This window comes from Schistocerca gregaria, chromosome 4 (genome assembly GCF_023897955.1).
Source record: "Schistocerca gregaria isolate iqSchGreg1 chromosome 4, iqSchGreg1.2, whole genome shotgun sequence".
Lineage (NCBI taxonomy): Eukaryota > Metazoa > Arthropoda > Insecta > Orthoptera > Acrididae > Schistocerca > Schistocerca gregaria.
Genome location: NC_064923.1, coordinates 558,645,150 through 558,663,272, shown reverse-complemented (window position 1 = coordinate 558,663,272; position 18,123 = coordinate 558,645,150). Strand labels below are relative to the sequence as shown.

The 18,123-nt window shown below is 45.6% G+C and overlaps 1 protein-coding gene across 2 annotated transcripts in view; it reads left to right on the top strand.

The window, feature by feature from the left end:
- The window catches only part of LOC126267042 (beta-3 adrenergic receptor-like), a 310,268-nt gene that overhangs the window by 247,212 nt on the left and 44,933 nt on the right, over positions 1 to 18,123 (top strand). For both annotated transcript variants that reach the window (XM_049971853.1, XM_049971852.1), the window contains one exon: positions 5,179 to 5,404. In XM_049971853.1, coding sequence (XP_049827810.1) covers positions 5,179 to 5,404 — 226 coding nt within the window. The remainder of the gene's footprint in view (positions 1 to 5,178; positions 5,405 to 18,123) is intronic.

Sequence of the window (18,123 nt, the reverse complement as noted above, 5' to 3'; positions counted from 1 at the left end):
TATTATACTTGCATAAGCATTGTGTTTCGTCTGCTATTATAAAAACAAAAAAATATCTCTATTCTCTTCACATTATGTATTTGAACTTAATAATGTTCTAAAAAACTAACTGGAGTGGTGTTTCATTAACTGAACAACAGTTGCGGTATCAACAGCTTCATCCAGACATGAAAAAACGAATACTGTTTTCATACGCACAAATGTTCCCACGCGGTTTATTACGGCGTCATCAGTGAGCAGCAATACTCGTACGTTTACATTCGTATGCAGTACCTTTCAACTCTATTAGTATTTGGTATTGCACACGGAAGTTACAAATAGTTCTGAAACAAACAGCATTTGGTCATTATGTGTTTTATGTTTTTCTATGTATGTTGATATTACTGTATACACTGATCAGCGAGAACATTGTGATCACAGACCTACTATCGTTAAAACATGTGCAGGTATTACCTGGCAAACAATGACTGCTAGCCGGACACACGCACGGTGCATATAGTATCAATGAGGCTGCTGCCCGCATGTACAATGGAGAATGAGCTCGATCTATCTGAGTTTCATAGAGGGATGATTATGACGGTCCAGATGCTCGGCACGAGCACTTCGGAAACTGCGCAACTTGTGTGTTCGAGGAGTCCTGTGGTGCGTTCAACACGTGGTGAAACCACATCCAGACGTCATGGGGTTGGGCGTCCGTCCCTCATTACAGATGTCGGACGTCGTAGGCTGGATAGACTGGTAAAACAGAACAGGAGGCGAACTGTGGCGGAACTAACGTCAGACTTTAATGCTGGGCAGAGTGGAAGAGCGTTTGAACACACAGTGCACCGAACACTCCTAGCGATGGATCTCCGCAGCCGACCACCCATGCACGTGACAATATTATCACCTCGACATCGGCAACTACGACTCAAATTGACACAGGACCATCGGCACTGGATGTTGGTGCAAAGGCAGAGCGTTGCATGCTCTGATGAATCCCGATACCCTCTTCATCTTGCCGGTGGGAGGGCGCAAATCCGTCGTCTTATAGGGGGACAGCTCCATGACACTCGTACTCCAGGACGGAGACAAGCTGGCTGTAGCTCCATTATGCTCTGGGAAACATTCTCATGGGCAGCCATGTGGCAAGTGGAACTCTTGCAAGGCACCATGACGGCCAAGGAGGTTGTACATTCGTTGCATACCACGTACATCAATTCACGATCATATTTCCCGACGGCAATGGCAGTTTTCAACAAGATAATGAAACATCTCACAAGGCCAGAAGTTTGGTGGAGTGGTTCGAGGAACACAGTGACGAATTCCAATTGATGTACTGTCCCCCCTCCCCGTCCCCAACTCTACAGATCTGAACCCGATCGAACACATCTGGGATGTGAACGAACATAGCGTCAGCGGTCATCACTCCACTCCCCGAAATTTAAGGGAATTAGGTGCCAACTCCCTCCAGTGACATACCAAGGCCTCCTTGCCTCCGAGACACGATGCGTCTCCGTAGTTATCCGTGGAAAGGTGAACATACCGGCTATTATGTAGGTGGTCATAATGTCCTGGCTGATCAGCGTATGTGCTATTATTGTACTGCTGGTGTTCTACCTGTAACATTAAAAACCAACTTCGGCGCAGGATGCATATTGCAGATGCATATTCCACCATGTTAATGTGTTTAGTGTTACGTAGTTTTTACAAGTGTAGAATGTATTTTGTGAAGTCTGTGGGCAGTAGTTACATGCGTGCGTGTGCGAGAGAGCACGAGCTCGTTGGCGCGCGTGTGTGTGCGCTCGTGTTTGTGTGTGTTCGCTGTAGGCAGTTTATTGGTGAGATGCAGTTGATACGTGTCTATTCACTTCCACCTACTGTTATGTATTTGTGAGGCAATAACTATACTGTCTTAAATTTTCTGCAAATTCGGAGTAATTGTGTCATTCTTCTAAGATACGTTCTTTTATCTTGTACCATTATTGGTGCATTTCCTTCCACTATGCACGGCACTGCAGCTTTGGCATTTGAAACAGTGTATGTCTGACTCTTGGAATTCCTCTCTAGTGATTATGTGTAAAGGCTATTTATTGATTTAATTGTATTACAGGCCACTCATGTAGGCTTCATAAATTTTGGCGGAAGGTGTTTGGCAAAACAAATATTGTCATTATTCAGTTGCACTGAGATTGATGGTTTGATGCTAGAAATCATTGTTATAATACGAGGGTCGTTCCGAAAGTAAGTTTTGCCTATGTTTTTCATACGGAAATTTTATTGCCAAGTGCAAGTACACGATAGAACCATGAACAACACATTTTGCACTGTTTTCGACCCAGTCTTCACCGACACCCAGACTTGTGTTGTAGCGTGCAATCATTTGGAAGAAACAATTCTGGCAAAATTCGGTGTCCTGCGATATAAGGAGCTGTGATCCAGGCTGATTCCCATCCTTGCACTCCTGAGATTGGGGGTCAGGTTTCTCGGAACCCATCTTTTCCGTAACTCAACAAAGCACGGGGCATGTGATGGACCGGAGCACAGTCAATGCGGAGAGTGGACACCACGTCTGACATCGTTATGCACCTGCCTGCTGTCGGCATGTCCTGTACCCTAGCAATGTTGTTTCCATACGTGATCGTGAAGGGACGCCAACTTCAACCCGCTTTCTCCACACCTGCTTTCCTTCTCCAAGAATGCAACACCAGCGACATTCGGTTGACGATACGTGACCTCTTCACTATACACGATCTGTAGGCGTTCATGGATGACTGAACACACAAGCCCATTTATACAGGACGACAGCAAGCACGTCGCCAGTACACGGACGTCTGCCATCGTGATGTGTACTCGAATAACCTCGGGCACCAGGCAGTTGCTACTCTCCCTTCTTCGGCGCTCTGTGCATCCGTCATTCTTCCTCAGTTGCCACTCCTTCCGTCGTTGAACGAGCAACTGATGTGGATTAATATTAGGAATGTTGATGTTTTTTAAAATATCGAGAACTCGATACATCGATATTTAAAAAAGTCTTTATCGTCTATAGATATACTGAAGAAGTATGGATATAGCATTATATCGACGTAGAAATTATCGATGTATCGGTCTACAAAATATCGGTCGTACGTTGTAAATATACTGTCGGTTTTAGGCTCTGAGCACTATGGGAATTAACATCTGTGATCATCAGTCCCCTAGAACTTAGAACTAACCTAAGGACATCACACACATCCATGCCCGAGGCAGGATTCGAACCTACGACCGTAGCAGCCTCACGGTTCCGGACTGAGCGCCTAGAACCGCTAGACCACCGCGGCCGGCGTGCCGGTTTTAGAGCTGTATATTTAAGTATTGATTTATCATTAGGTTTTCTGTACATCAACAAATTATCAGCCTGCCTATCCCTCTTAGCGAAAAACGGAAATGAAAATGACGCACGTTCACGCTGGGCGATAACCACTTTGTTAACAATGGTAACTGTAAGTAAGTGCGATAATAAAAGGTGGCCTATGGTCCGTCGTTGGGATTTTTGTGGAACACTTAATGTTTTCTCGTTTCTGCTAACGCCAGCGACCTACCAATTGCAGTGTCAAAATTGAGTGTTGAAGCTGAACGTACAGTTTTTGCTGGTTGCGCAAAGTGTCAGCCACATCAGCATTTCGGCTCACACGTCTCCGCCCACCGCAAAGACCAGTCTTGTAATTCTGAAGACTGCCGATATGAAGAAGTAGCACATTGTTTTTAACGCAACTGGTGTGCTATTTATTCACATCAGAAATGTTGGTTTTTCACTCAACTCCCCCCCAGACCCAATCGGACTTCGTCTTTGTGTCTCATATACTTGGTTTATACAATCAAGGGGAAAGAATGAAAATGATGAAAGCTGAAAAGGTTTCAAGACTCCTTCACACAGTGAAAGTAAAATTACGTTATACTACAAATGGGAAAGAACAACTTCATATACAGTGGAGTCCAAAAAAAATTTATCCACTGTTTAAAAGTCCATTACTTGCAATCTGATCGACGAATTTGTCTCATTTTTGGTGAACATGTAGCGTAAAGTCCAACTTAAAGATATAGCTGTAGGTGTTCGAAATGGTCACCATTAACATCCACACACAAACGATGCCGCCGAACTTCAGTACGAACTACTGACTGCAACGTGTTCAGCTGGGTATTTGCACCTGAATGTACGATGGATTCTCGAAGTACATCCAATGTGCGTGGCTTTTGTTGACAAACGATGTCCTTTAGTGTTCCTCACAGTTAAAGTCCAGAGGAGTAAGGTCTGGGGAACGTGGTGGTTACGCCACAGCACCTCTACGGCCTATCCATCTTTCTGGTAGATTTTCGCCGAGATACGCCCTAACACGATTTTGGTAGTGGGCTGGGGCACCATCGTGTTGAAAGTAAACTCTTCCGTCTCCATACAAGTCTCAGATGGCAGGTAAAATGGATGTCTAAAGCTCCTGAAGGTACACTTCACCGGTAACTGTGCCGATGGAAGATGGATGAGCCGTAGAGATGCTGTGGAGTATCCACCACGTTCCCCAGACCTTACTCCTCTGGACTTTTACCTGTGGGGAACACTAAAGGACGTCGTTTATCGACAAAACCCACACGCATTGGATGAACTTCGAGAATCCATCGTACATTCATGTGCAAATATCCAACTGAACACGTTGCAGTCAGTAGTTCGTGCTGAAGTTCGGCGGCATCGTTTGTGTGTGGATATTAATGGTGACCATTTCGAACACCTACAGTTATATCTTTAAGTTGGACTTTACGCTACATGTTCAGCAAAAATGAGCCAATTCGGTCGATTAGTTTGCAAGTTATGGGCTTTGAAACAGTGGATACATTTTTTTGGACCCCTCTGTACTTACAGAAAATTGTGAAAAAATATAACATAAAATAATAAATATCGGCACTCGGTATTGTAATTTTAGTATCGATATATCATTAGATCGGGGAAAAGGTGTCGCAGATATATTTTTTTGAAAAATTCGATGTATGGACATATCGCTTTTTTTATCAACAGCACTAATTCGTTTGGCGTTTATTTACGTCACCTGGTGTACCACCTTCTCTTTCAAAAAACAACGTCGAAATTTACTGTCGGAACGTCCTTCAAAATAATAGTAATATTAAAGGTTCCTACTGTGTATCGGAACCTGCACAGCTGTCTCGTTGCAGGTGGCGATGCAGCGCATGTCGTGGAGTTGCCGCGCTGCCTGCTGGTCCAGGGAGGCGCCGCCACCGGCGCGGCCCACGGTGGCGGTCACCGCCGCCTCCAACGGCAGCCAGCTGCACAACGGCCTCTCGCTGCGCCGCCCCACGCTGTCACCGCGGCCCTTCACCACCGCCCTGTGACGGCAGCCGCCTTCTGAGCCCACACATCTCTGCGTGTGAGCGACACCGGGTGGGTACCCCTATTCGCTGTCCACCTGTCTCCTTTAAAAAAACGCCAGGCTTCCGTCAACCGGCGTGGCTTGTGTGGTCATTACTCGGTGCCACTACGGTGTCGACAGCATTTAAACTCCACTACGTAGGTGAAGCGCGGTACACAACCTCGTTTACCACGAGGGATCTGACGATGAAACCTTTGTCGTCAAGGTAGCCTGAATCGGTAAAAGTGGGTGTATGTTAGTCATTTGTTTTTGGCTGTAGCTCAGCGTTATTTGGTGACAGTGGTTCAAATGGCTCTGAGCACTATGGGACTTAACTTCTGAGGCCATCAGTCCCCTAGAACTTACAAGGGAGCCTCCCCATCGCACCTCCCTCAGATTTAGTTATAAGTTGGCACAGTGGATAGGCCTTGAAAAACTGAACACAGATAAATGGAGAAAACAGGAAGAAGTTGTGTGGAACTATGAAAAAGTAAGCAAAATATACAAACTGAGTAGTCCATGCGCAGGATAGGCAATATCAAGAATATGCTCAGCTCAGGAGCGCCGTGGTTAGCGTGAGCACCTGCGGAACTAGAGGTCCTTGGTTCAAGTCTACCCTCGAGTGAAAAGTTTAATTTTTTGTTTTCAGACAATTAACGAAGTTCGGGCACTCACACATAATCAACTTCACTCTCCAAAATTCCAGGACTTTTTTTTCAGATTTGCTTGGACATATGCAGGATTTGACGGTCTACACACAGAAAAATTTGAAACCTTTAAAAATATATGTTTTGATAGAGCACAGGGAAAATTGTGCGACTGTGAAACTGTTGTGTTCATTTGTTGCAGTTTATGTGACAAACTCCTATGTTTTCATCACTTTTTTGGGAGTGATTTTCACATCCACAAGAAAACCTAAATCGAGCAAGGTAGAAGAATCTTTTTACCCATTCGCCAAGTGTACAAGTTAGGTGGGTCGACAACATATTCCTGTCATGTGAAGCACCAGTGTCGTATAGAATTTATCTGACGGGTTTTCCTATGGAGGAATCGGTTGACCTATGACTTTGCGATCAAATGTTTTCGGTTCCCATTGGAGAGGCACGTCCTATCGTCTACTAATCGCACGGTTTTGCAGTGCGGTCGCAAAACACAGACACTAAACTTATTACAGTGAACAGAGGCGTCAATGACGGAACGGACAGATCATAAGTTTGCGAAAATAAAGAAATTAAAATTTTCACTCGTTGGAAGACTTGAACCCAGGACCTCTCCTTCCGCAAGTGCTGACGCTAACCGCTGGTCCACGTCGCTCCTGATCTGATGTTGACCACGATGTTGCCTATCCTGCACATCGACTACTCAGTTTGTATATTTTGCTTATTTTTTTCATAGTTCCACACAACTTCTTCTTGTTTTCTCGATTGATCCGTATTCAGTGTTTCAAGGCCTATCCACAGTGCCAACTGCTAACTAAATCTGAGGGGGGTGCGATGGGGAGGTTCCCTTGTTAGAACTACTTAAACCTAAATAACCTAAGAACATCACAAACATCATGCTCGAGGCAGGATTCGAACCTGCGACCGTAGCGGTCGCCCGGTTCAAGACTGTAGCGCACAGAACCGCTCGGCCACCACGGCCACCACGGCCACGTTGACAGTGATGTGTGTTGTTGATTGCTGTGCTACCACAGAGTATCGCTTATATAGACCGGAAACTAGGTTGCTGTGCTACCACAGAGTATCGCTTATATAGACCGGAAACTAGGTTGCAGTTCATGCGCCAAAATTTATTGTGGTGGCACGAAGGCAACCATATTGAAACTGAATAAGTAGCTGCAGCTGCGTCTGAAGCTGAAGTTAAATGGAAAAGTTTTATTTATTTTATTAGTTGTGGGTTTTAGTTGCTGGGATTACGCCGAAGTAAAAAGTTATTTGACGTGCTCTTGAAGTTAGAAATAGATCATGAGCAGCAGTAAGAGCAAAGAACATACAGGAAAGAAACAATCGGCTCTCACAAAGCGACTGATGGAAATACACAAGAAAATTTTGTTTTCTTATTTTCTTGTTCCAAAGAATAAAAGGGCATTAGAAAGTAAAAGAGACTCTACGTAAATGAAGCAAAGTTTCATTAACTCCTGAGGTTAGATGTTGGTGGGTAGAGGTTCTCATTTTTATTTTAAAAATTAAAACTATTTTTTCACATTTGCATTTTTTCTTCACTATAGTACAATGTGATATAACTCATTTGAGTCTCATGTAAACCAACTAGCACACAAAACTGATTTCTTTCTTATTTTATCACAGCCTGATGATGAAGTAGCAGTTTGGTCGTACTTACTGTGATACTTAAATATCCTAGTACTTTGCAGCATAAAATGATACAGTTGCTGGCTTCTTTATGTTTTTTACATTTCAGGTGATGCGTTGCTGTATACTAAATTTAGCTAACACACCGATTTTACGAACTGTACTTTTGTAGTTTAAAGAGAAGCCACGCATCACTAAGGTACGGAGAAAATAGAAGTTAAAGTATTTTATTTGGGCTCGCTGCCTGTCGAATTGACTTGCAAATAGCCTGCAGCTCAGTTGTGAGCATTTTGTGTAAGTAGAATCAAGTTTCTCAAATGAGTGATGGCGATTTATTGTTGTACTTACTGCTGGAAGAAAATGATTAAGATCAAGACATTCCGCAACAACTGTAACATAATGGAAAACCTGAAGCACATCTCATATTTAAGACAAGGCGGGACAAAAGTTTCATTGTGACACTAATCAGTTGTCATTTTTAAGCAAGATAATTCATTTTATATAATATGTTAGTCTTAATCTATGGGCCTGGGCCTAATTCAAAGCATTTAATGTAGCCTACTGTCTTCATTTAAAGTATTACCTATGTTAATTCGAAATAAATTCTTTGGCCGCAAATATGTTGGCATCAGCTATGTTAGATATACATATAGTACCTGCTGGTGACATACAAATATCTGGGCTGGTGGGACGGACTAGAATTTGAACTCAGATTTCCCTCTTATAGCGATCGGTCGTTTTAACCACATTTTTTGTTACAAAAAAAGATATACTTACCAACGCCACTTGTGTCCTATGAAAAAAAAATCTCACTTCTTCAGGGGTCGGCGCCTATCTATTTCCATCTATAAGCAACTAAACTACTACTAAAACGTGGTAGGAAAGGAAGAGAGTAGCGATAGAGAGCGCACAGAGGAGCGATGAAAATTAATGTAATTTTGTAGGGGCTGTTTTATAGAGTTATTTCATATTTGTAATTCATTATTTTATTTCAGTTTTTCATTTTATTTTGTGTACCAGAATTCCTGGAGTCATTCACACCTTCGGATGGCGGTACATCCAAATGTCTTCTCGAAATTTTGAAGGATATTCCGTTCGCAGTTCAGACGGTCATGCCGGCAAAATAAGCATCAGCATCTCATCTCTTGGTCATTCCTGCTGGAAGGTGGGTCATAAAAAGCGCTCCGTAGGTGATCTGTAAGGAACTGCTTGTATCTGGCATGGAAAAAGTGCACAGTGTCGATTACTAAGACACGTCAAATAACCCAGTTCCGATTTCTAGTCGGGGTCAAAACGGTAGCAGACCGTATAGCCGCATATCCAATACACAGTGTTAGTTTTCGTTGCACGGTAATGAATCACAACCGTGAATAAAAGTGTCTGGAAAGTGATCTGAGCAGGTGCCTGTCGGGTAAGGAAAGCGCGAGCCTCCAGACAACAGACAAGGGGGCCACATAAGAATCGGCGGGCGTCTGTGTCAGCGAGGCGGACGCGGTGCAAACGAAACCGGTTGACCCGTTTGCCATTGATAGTGATATAGCAGACAATCTGGACTTTGGTGTCAAGAAAGCATTCATGCGCCATTTTGGACACATGACGCCATATGATCTGGTGAAACGAGTTTGATGGAATTGGGGGACATGTATCTGTAATGCGTTGTGTACAGTCTTTATACAGAGTATTCATAGGAGTGGTAAGTAATAGAGGATGTAACCTAATTCCAGAAAGAAATGCTGAATGTAACAGGATGGGGATGGACTGTCTGAAAACATGACTGAGACTCACATGGTGACCGGCACATATTCATGTAAAAGCAGTCCAGTGAGGTTAATCGGGCAATGGTGCTAGACTCTTAGTTCGGAGCTAACAAAATGTGACGCAACTTTGTGTTGTCTGTGGAATAAGTCAACCCCACTAGGCTCCGGTGGCAGGAATACTGAACTTTATAACATCCTGGTACAGACAAAGGATCTCATGGCTATCATCATATGATGGGCGAGGGTAATCGAGAGCGGGAACACTTGTGCCGCATGGAGGATGTTCGAGGTGTGGCAGACACTCACGTATTTCGTACGGTATACGATGTCGAGTGATCTAAGCCAGTGGTCCACGAGGCCAGCCCTGATCGTTTGGAGGAGACGTCTGCTGTTTGTTGCCACCGAGCGATGATCATTCATAAAATCAATGCCCACATAGCGGACGCTGGTGGCCACAGATGATATCTCTCAGGCAGGCCCTCACAAATGAGCAGAACCTGCCATTTTGAAACCTAAAGAGAACTTCCGGATTCCTCTCCATATATCTTCACCCATATCAGAGCCACATGGGCATTATCTTCACTGCTTAGGTAGAGGACACGATCGTCAACATAGGTCATACAAACGAAGTGGTGTTCATGCAATGTCGGCCCCATCCGACCCCCTGGATTAGGGGTTATAACGCCAAAACATATAGTATCGTGAAAAGTAGACAACCCTGTCTGACAGAGCACTCGATCGCTAGAAGCGCGGTGAAGCGACCATTAAAGAGTATTCTTCAAGTCGTGCCACTCAAAAGACGCATTACCACTACTAGTATGTGGGCCGGAAAACCGATTAAGGGCCGTGTGAATATTGTTGTCACCACCTGGTGAAATCTGATCAAAGGACGTGACGTATCTTGCTGCCTTCTTGAGTCGCCATGCCAAGAAATGGAAGACATTTTCATGTTGCTGTTGAGTAGAGTGATGGGCTGGTTCAAAAAATGGGTTCAAATGGCTCTGAGCACTATGGGACTTAACATCTGAGGTCATCAGTCCCCTAGAACTTAGAACTACTTAAACTTAACTTACCAAAGGACATCACGCACATCCATGCCCGAGGCAGGATTCCAACTTGCGACGTAGCGGTCGCACGGTTCCAGACTGAAGCGCATAGAACCACTGGGCCACTGCAGCCTGCGATTGGCTGGTAATCATAGATCTGTGATCTTCCATGTGGCTTAGGGACTGAGATGATGACCCCTTCGAGGAAGGTGGCTTGGATCGTTGTTGAGGACATGAGTTCACGACAGATCGATGTCCAAAACGGTACCAACAGATAGCTAAAATATGTGCAATATTCCAGGAGGAGGCTGTAGGATGTAGGGACTTATTGCCAGCTTCACCTCTGATAATGTCCCGGACTCCATCAATGGTCACGTCCTATGGCACTGTGTCGATGGTGAGGCCGCTACATTCTCAGTTAAGGTCGGGTGATATGGGAAGGCAGCATACGACTGTGTGAAATGTGAGTGGAAAGCGTAACCAATTGCATATTGGGTAGTACATCATCATCCTCCCGCAAAAGTGAGGTTGTGTATGAGAGTTCAATGACGACTTCGGAGTTCTGTGAGGAAGGGGTACATCAATGGCGTTTCATTAGGTGTACGACCAAGCGTTGCCATATGAGTGAAGTGATAACGTGCTTTAGCACGATTTATTGTCACCTGATGGACAGGAGAGGATTCCATCGAAATGCAGTCATGTAGGATGGTGTAATAAAAGTCCATGCTGCATATATACCAAGCCTTGACATCTTTTCCATACCCCATCATTACCTTTACTTATAGCTGGTTTTGCAAAGGATAGCCACCAGCATACGATGGATGTCTACACGGTGTGACGTCGACAGTGCAGGACCTATGCATTCTCTATGTACCTTCAGCAGTCAGGGACAGTCAGCTGTGGAACATTTAATTTCCAGAGGCCATGAATGTGCCACACCTGATGGCAGGTGAGAGCGACACTGAAGATATAGGGCTTATGGTCAGAGAAAGCCAAAGGCCAAACCTCAGCATGTCGATTGTCGCCATCAAGGGAATATGTGAGGAATATACAGTTGACATGACGGGATGAGTGTGCCATATAGTATGTGATAACTGCGTGGGTGCCATGAACCATCGTCCAAGTGTCGATAAGTTGAGGTCGGTCGATGATAACAGAGAGGGCCACATATGAGGAGTGTGGTGGTAGTTGCTCAGAAGGCCCTTGTGTGGAGGGCCGGATTATCAAAGGGACCATCAAAAGGCGGCGATACTTTGTCAGCAAAGAGGGTGTCATTCATGACAACGACTGTAGCCAGACAGAGCATATACATTATACATAGGATGTGGACACAGAACAGCGTGAGAGTCATACCCCTGTCATTAGGAAGGTACACTACATCTTCAGTGGGGAGCCCTGCACAGAGGAAGATGGCCTCTCAGCTACTGTTGTCAGACACATGGGAGATATGGGCTGCGTCGCTGGTGGGGGCATAGATATCAGTGGCGATCACTTCGTTGGCCAAGGGCTGGGGGCATTAATGTTAGATTTATTTGTTTTCATCATGTTGATTTGAAGGAATTAGTCGATTATTCTTCTGCTGCTCATATAAGAATAACGTCGACATCACCAGCGTAAATGGACATTGCCAGTTTACATGGATCCAAGATGGTGGCCAGATTCTTCAGCGCTATGCAATACACTCCTGGAAATTGAAATAAGAACACCGTGAATTGATTGTCCCAGGAAGTGGAAACTTTATTGACACATTCCTGGGGTCAGATACATCACATGATCACACTGACAGAACCACAGGCACATAGACACAGGCAACAGAGCATGCACAATGTCGGCACTAGTACAGTGTATATCCACCTTTCGCAGCAATGCAGGCTGCTATTCTCCCATGGAGACGATCGTAGAGATGCTGGATGTAGTCCTGTGGAACGGCTTGCCATGCCATTTCCACCTGGCGCCTCAGTTGGACCAGCGTTCGTGCTGGACGTGCAGACCGCGTGAGACGACGCTTCATGCAGTCCCAAACATGCTCAATGGGGGACAGATCCGGAGATCTTGCTGGCAAGGGTAGTTGACTTACACCTTCTAGAGCAGGTTGGGTGGCACGGGATACATGCGGACGTGCATTGTCCTGTTGGAACAGCAAGTTCCCTTGAAGGTCTAGGAATGGTAGAATGATGGGTTCGATGACGGTTTGGATGTACCGTGCACTATTCAGTGTCCCCTCGACGATCACCAGAGGTATATGGCCAGTGTAGGAGATCGCTCCCCACACCATGATGCCGGGCGTTGACCCTGTGTGCCTCGGTCGTATGCAGTCCTGATTGTGGCGCTCACCTGCACGGCGCCAAACGCGCATACGACCATCATTGGCACCAAGCCAGGAGCGACTCTCATCGCTGAAGACGACATGTCTCTATTCGTCCCTCCATTCACGCCTGTCGCGACACCAATGGAGGCGGGCTGCACGATGTTGGGGCGTGAGCGGAAGACGGCCTAACGGTGTGCGGGACAGTACCCCAGCTTCATGGAGACGGTTGCGAATGGTCCTCGCCGATACCCCAGGAGCAACAGTGTCCCTAATTTGCTGGGAAGTGGCGGTGCGGTCCCCTACGGTACTGCGTAGGATCCTACGGTCTTGGCGTGCATCCGTGCGTCGCTGCGGTCCGGTCCCAGGTCGACGGGCACGTGCACCTTCCGCCGACCACTGGCGACAACATCGATGTACTGTGACCTCACGCCCCACGTGTTGAGCAATTTGGCGGTACGTCCTCCCGGCCTCCCGCATGCCCACTATACGCCCTCGCTCAAAGTCCATCAACTTCACACACGGTTCACGTCCACGCTGTCACGGCATGGTACCAGTGTTAAAGACTGCGATGGAGCTCCGTATGCCACGGCAAACTGGCTGACACTGATGGCGGCGGTGCACAATTGCTGAGCAGCTAGCGCCATTCGACGGCCAACACCGCGGTTCCTGGTGTGTCCGCTGTGTCGTGCGTGTGATCATTGCTTGTACAGCCCTCTCGCAGTGTCCGGAGCAAGTATGGTGGGTCTGACACACCGGTGTCAATGTGTTCTTTTTTCCATTTCCAGGAGTGTAGTTTTGTGGATGGTTTCCCCCTTTTGGCACAGATGCATAGATGTACAGCTGGCGTGAATCATCCAGCACAGCCACTGTAGCTGTCATTACTGGGTGGAAACTGGGTCACACGCTACTGTGAGGAAATCCTCGATGGTTGGTTTATCATCCTGATATGCTCTATCATCAACATTGTCATCCCGAAAGATCGGAACTAGTGGCAGGGAATTGTAGCACCATCGATGGCTACAGGTGATGACGCAGCCACTTGAAGATCCAGGGAACCTCCATCCATGGCATCGATTGTTGTCAGGTGGGACTGCAGGCGTGGTAGAACGGACAATGGGCATGGGCACTCCTGTCTGGTATCCAGTCCACTGCCTGTAATGCCTGTAATGTTGTCAGAGGGCGTTCGACTTCGCTTCTTCCATTTTCGGGGAGACCACTTCTTTTGGAGGTGCTGTCCCATGTCAGAATGTGAACGTTTGTCATCCAAAGCCATGCCCATCTGAAGGAAAGCAGAGGTAGGCACCACACACACTTCGATATGCATCGCAATGGATGGGCCGATCATTGAGCTCTGGAGAGTCGATGACCTCGCCGTCGTTAGAGGAGAGGGTCCCTCAGGTCTCAGCCGGACCATCATGCCGGCGATTGAAAAGGCGCTTCCTGAAGTGACACATCTGGGTTGCACACAGCCGAGATGTAAGTGTCTGGTAAAGAAGTGACAGTGGCTTTAGGAGCTACGTCACTGGGCGGGATCTGTATCAAAAGCCCTTTTGTCCACATTTTGCACATGTCGGCGGCTGGTCATCATGCATGGCGATGGCTAGCACACCACCGATCTGCAGATACAGTGATGTGTGTTTGGACAGTTCGATCTTGACTATTTAACAAGTGTTATGTTACTAACGACTACCAATTTCCCACGATGTGGTCCACAACATTACCGTAGGGTCAGAAGGCTTCGATTACCACGTATTGTGGCGCTTCGAAAGGTAGCGCAAACACCCGAATTGTTCGAAGGCCGAAACCAGCACGATGCACCATCACCTTCCAAATGCTTAAGCTTTAGTAAGTCAGCATGTCGTCGAACTTCTTCGGCACATGCTTCCTCCATTGTCATTTTAATGTAGAAGATACTGCCGGTGATAAATATGTGAATACCTCTCAATTTTTGTGGGTGCAGGTGGAGCTCTTCACTGATGAATTGTTCGACTTCATAAGCGCGCGGTCTTGCATATCCGGCTTGGAACGTTATTAGAAATGTCTCTCGGGCAAAAGAAGGCGCCATGGGGTACAATACTGATGTAAGCTGCACAGCACAAATGCCATGACGCAGAGGTAAACAACTCCGTTAGCGAGGCGCCACCCAACGCCCAAAGCCGGTCCGCACATGACCACGGCCGAAAACCGACTGAAACCCTTCGGCTATCGGTGCTGTCCAATTTATTTCGAATTAATTTCACACGGCTGTCAATCTTTATTAATGATTGTTCATCCAGGTATGCATGTAAATAATAACAAAGTGCTACTTTCAGGTTGGAAACATGACTGAAAATTCAAGCACTGATACAAATACTGAAACCGCTCTGGAGTGTTCCGTAACAGTTGTTTCGGAGAAGGTACAATTGATTTATCAGCTCCAAGTCACAGAAAAGAAAACAATACTAAAAAATTAAATTAAATTTCTGCAACGAAAAAGCCTATATTTACAATACAAAATAGTTTCATCGTTATCTGAAGCTGAAAGCGTGGCATGTCGTAACTTGTGAACGATGACAAATTTAAAAATTTTATGGTAAGTTGTTAACTAAAGATTTACTACAGCTTGTTTCATTTACGCTTCCTTTCGTACAAGTTTTCATTTGGTGGCAGAATAAGATTTTCACTCTGCAGCGGAGTGTGCGCTGATATGAAACTTCCTGGCAGAGTAAAACTCTGTGCCGGACCGACTAGAGACCTTTGCCTTTCGCGGGAAAGTGGTTCGCAGGAGAGCTTCTGTGTAGTTTGGAAGGAAGGAGACGAGATAATGGCAGAAGTACAACTGTTAGAAGGGGGCGTAAGCGGTGCTTGGGTAGCTCAGATGGTAGAGCACTTGCCCGCCAAAGGAAAAGGTCGCGAGTTCTAGTCTCGGTCCGGCACACAGTTTTAATCTGCCAGGAAGTTTCATTTGGTTGGTTGGATTACTTCCGTTTCGTAAGAATGCCCATTTCGAGCCGTAGCAGTAAGCATCTGTCGTTTTACATTTACCGATTTCAATATGGCGCCTAGCGAAACGCTTGAATTTATACAAATCAAAGGAGCCGGCCGCTGCTTTCCTTTCTGTACATTGTCTATTATGTATTGTTGCTGTTGCACTTTACACTCTTACTTTCTCTTTCCGTTCTTGGAGGTAAGCATAATTAACTGTTGCAGTTAGTAACTCTATTAAGCACCTTAATATATAGGACGATTCAATTTTTGATTACGAACTAAATTTAAGCAACGTTTTGCTCCGTGCGTGATATCTGATTACGATGAAGAATTACCCACAGATTTACACTGTGGCGGGCAGTGTTTTACGCCACTCTCACACCATGGCAGTCAATGTGAAGGCCGGCGTGTGCTGTCTACGCTCCGCTCATGTCTCCTCCCCTCCCCTACGTGCCAACTTGTAGGTAACATACTGTATAAGGTCGTCGGTGGGAGACGGAATGATACCGTACGTTATTCCCTACTGCAAAGATAGATGTTCGTAATTAGAATAATTTGTAGCGTTTCCCATATCTCTGCAAATTGTTACACCCTGGTACTTGTATTATTTGACTGATTTCATTTATAACTCATTGATATTGTAATGTTATAAGTGCTGCATAATTGTACAGTAATTTTCTGAACACAGAATAGATGTAGACAATTTATCAACACTTTGAATCCTTATCAACCTCTGGCAGTATATTTGTGCAGCTAATTTGAGACAATAAATCAGCGAAAAGTCGGAGGTTACTATTACTATTGTGTGCAACGGCATTAATAAATGAAAAGGAATGGTCTCAGCACGCTTCCCTGGAGCGCCTTTTAAGTTCATTCTACATCTGTTAATGATTTTCTACGCTAGATAAATACTGCTTCCTTCCTCAGAGCAGTCACAACTCTCACTAAATGCCGCATACGATCGTACTTTCGGATAATAAGCGAATGTGTACTACCGAGTCAAACACTGTAAGGAAGTGCGACTGCGTGTGTGACACTATGGACTTTCTCCGCGTAATAATTCTCATATGTGTTGCCTGATCGTAAAACCTATATGATTCGATATTAAACTTCCCCGCAGATTAAAACTGTCAAGACTCGAATTCGCGACCGTTGCCTTTCGCGGGCAAGTGCTCTACCACCTGAGCTACCCAAGCACGAACACAACACACAACCAGTCCTCACAGCCCACGTAATTTCCCAATTTCAGAGAGGTCCCTGTGCGAAACTTATTGGACTAGCACGCGTGGAAGAAAGGATATTGCGGAGGCATCTCTTAACCGCAGCCTGGGGGTTGTTTCCAAAATTAATTCTTCGCTCTGCAGTGGAGCGTGCACTGACATGAAACATACTGGTAGATTAAAACTGTGTATGGGACCGAGACACCAACCCGGGACCTTGCCATTCTCATGACTCGATATGTCGGCGATCCATTTGTCTACTACTTTGAGGAGAGATGCTGCTGATGCTCCGTATCACTGAAAACCGACGCCAACGTCAACGCTGGAAAACGTTGTCCTATGTAGGCTCCCATACCACAGACGACCAGTCGCCCGGCACACGTGGTGTGTTCGAGACTTGCCTTATGGCGCTTCTCCTAGTAGAATAACGGCGAAAATGATACATCGTACTTAAAAATTATCGACAAACTCTCGGGCTGGCCATAGGAACAAGCGTTCTACAGTGTTCCACGTCCTGATAAGAAGCAAACCCTCGTCTGTATTAACCAAACTGTCTGCCAACTTGATTTCATTTATCTCCCTTTAAAAACTGTTCCAAAATTTGGTCGCATGTTTCGTTCTCTGACACTTGTTTAAACAATGTTCCACGGCCGCTTATTTTTCATAGAGTTATAGCCTCGTGACACGGTGGTGTTCCACCCAGCTGTCCAGAACTGTGGGAATCGATCGGCCTATACACGCTATCCCATAATGATACGAAATTTTGTACGTGCCAGACTCCTACGGGCCGCACATCCTTAAAAGAGCCGAGTAATGGCAAAATGCTAACGGCAGATCCTGTAATACTGGGAGACTTTTAAGGAGGTCTGACATTAACAATGTGTTCCATCCACCTGCCAAGTTTATGGGACTGTCTTGATCCAAGGCTTTCAGGATGTCATATTAGAGTAGCGCAAGTTGCATTTCACATGACCGATGTTTTTGGAATCCATGACGATTGGGATGGAGATTGAGTTGTAGAGCAGGAACGCAGTCCTACAAAACCGCTCAACAACAATAACGCATCTGCTGCTTACACCCAATCCTTCGATGCACAGGACTTTTTTTATTTTATTTTCATTCAGGCTTTCAGTTATTCAGACTT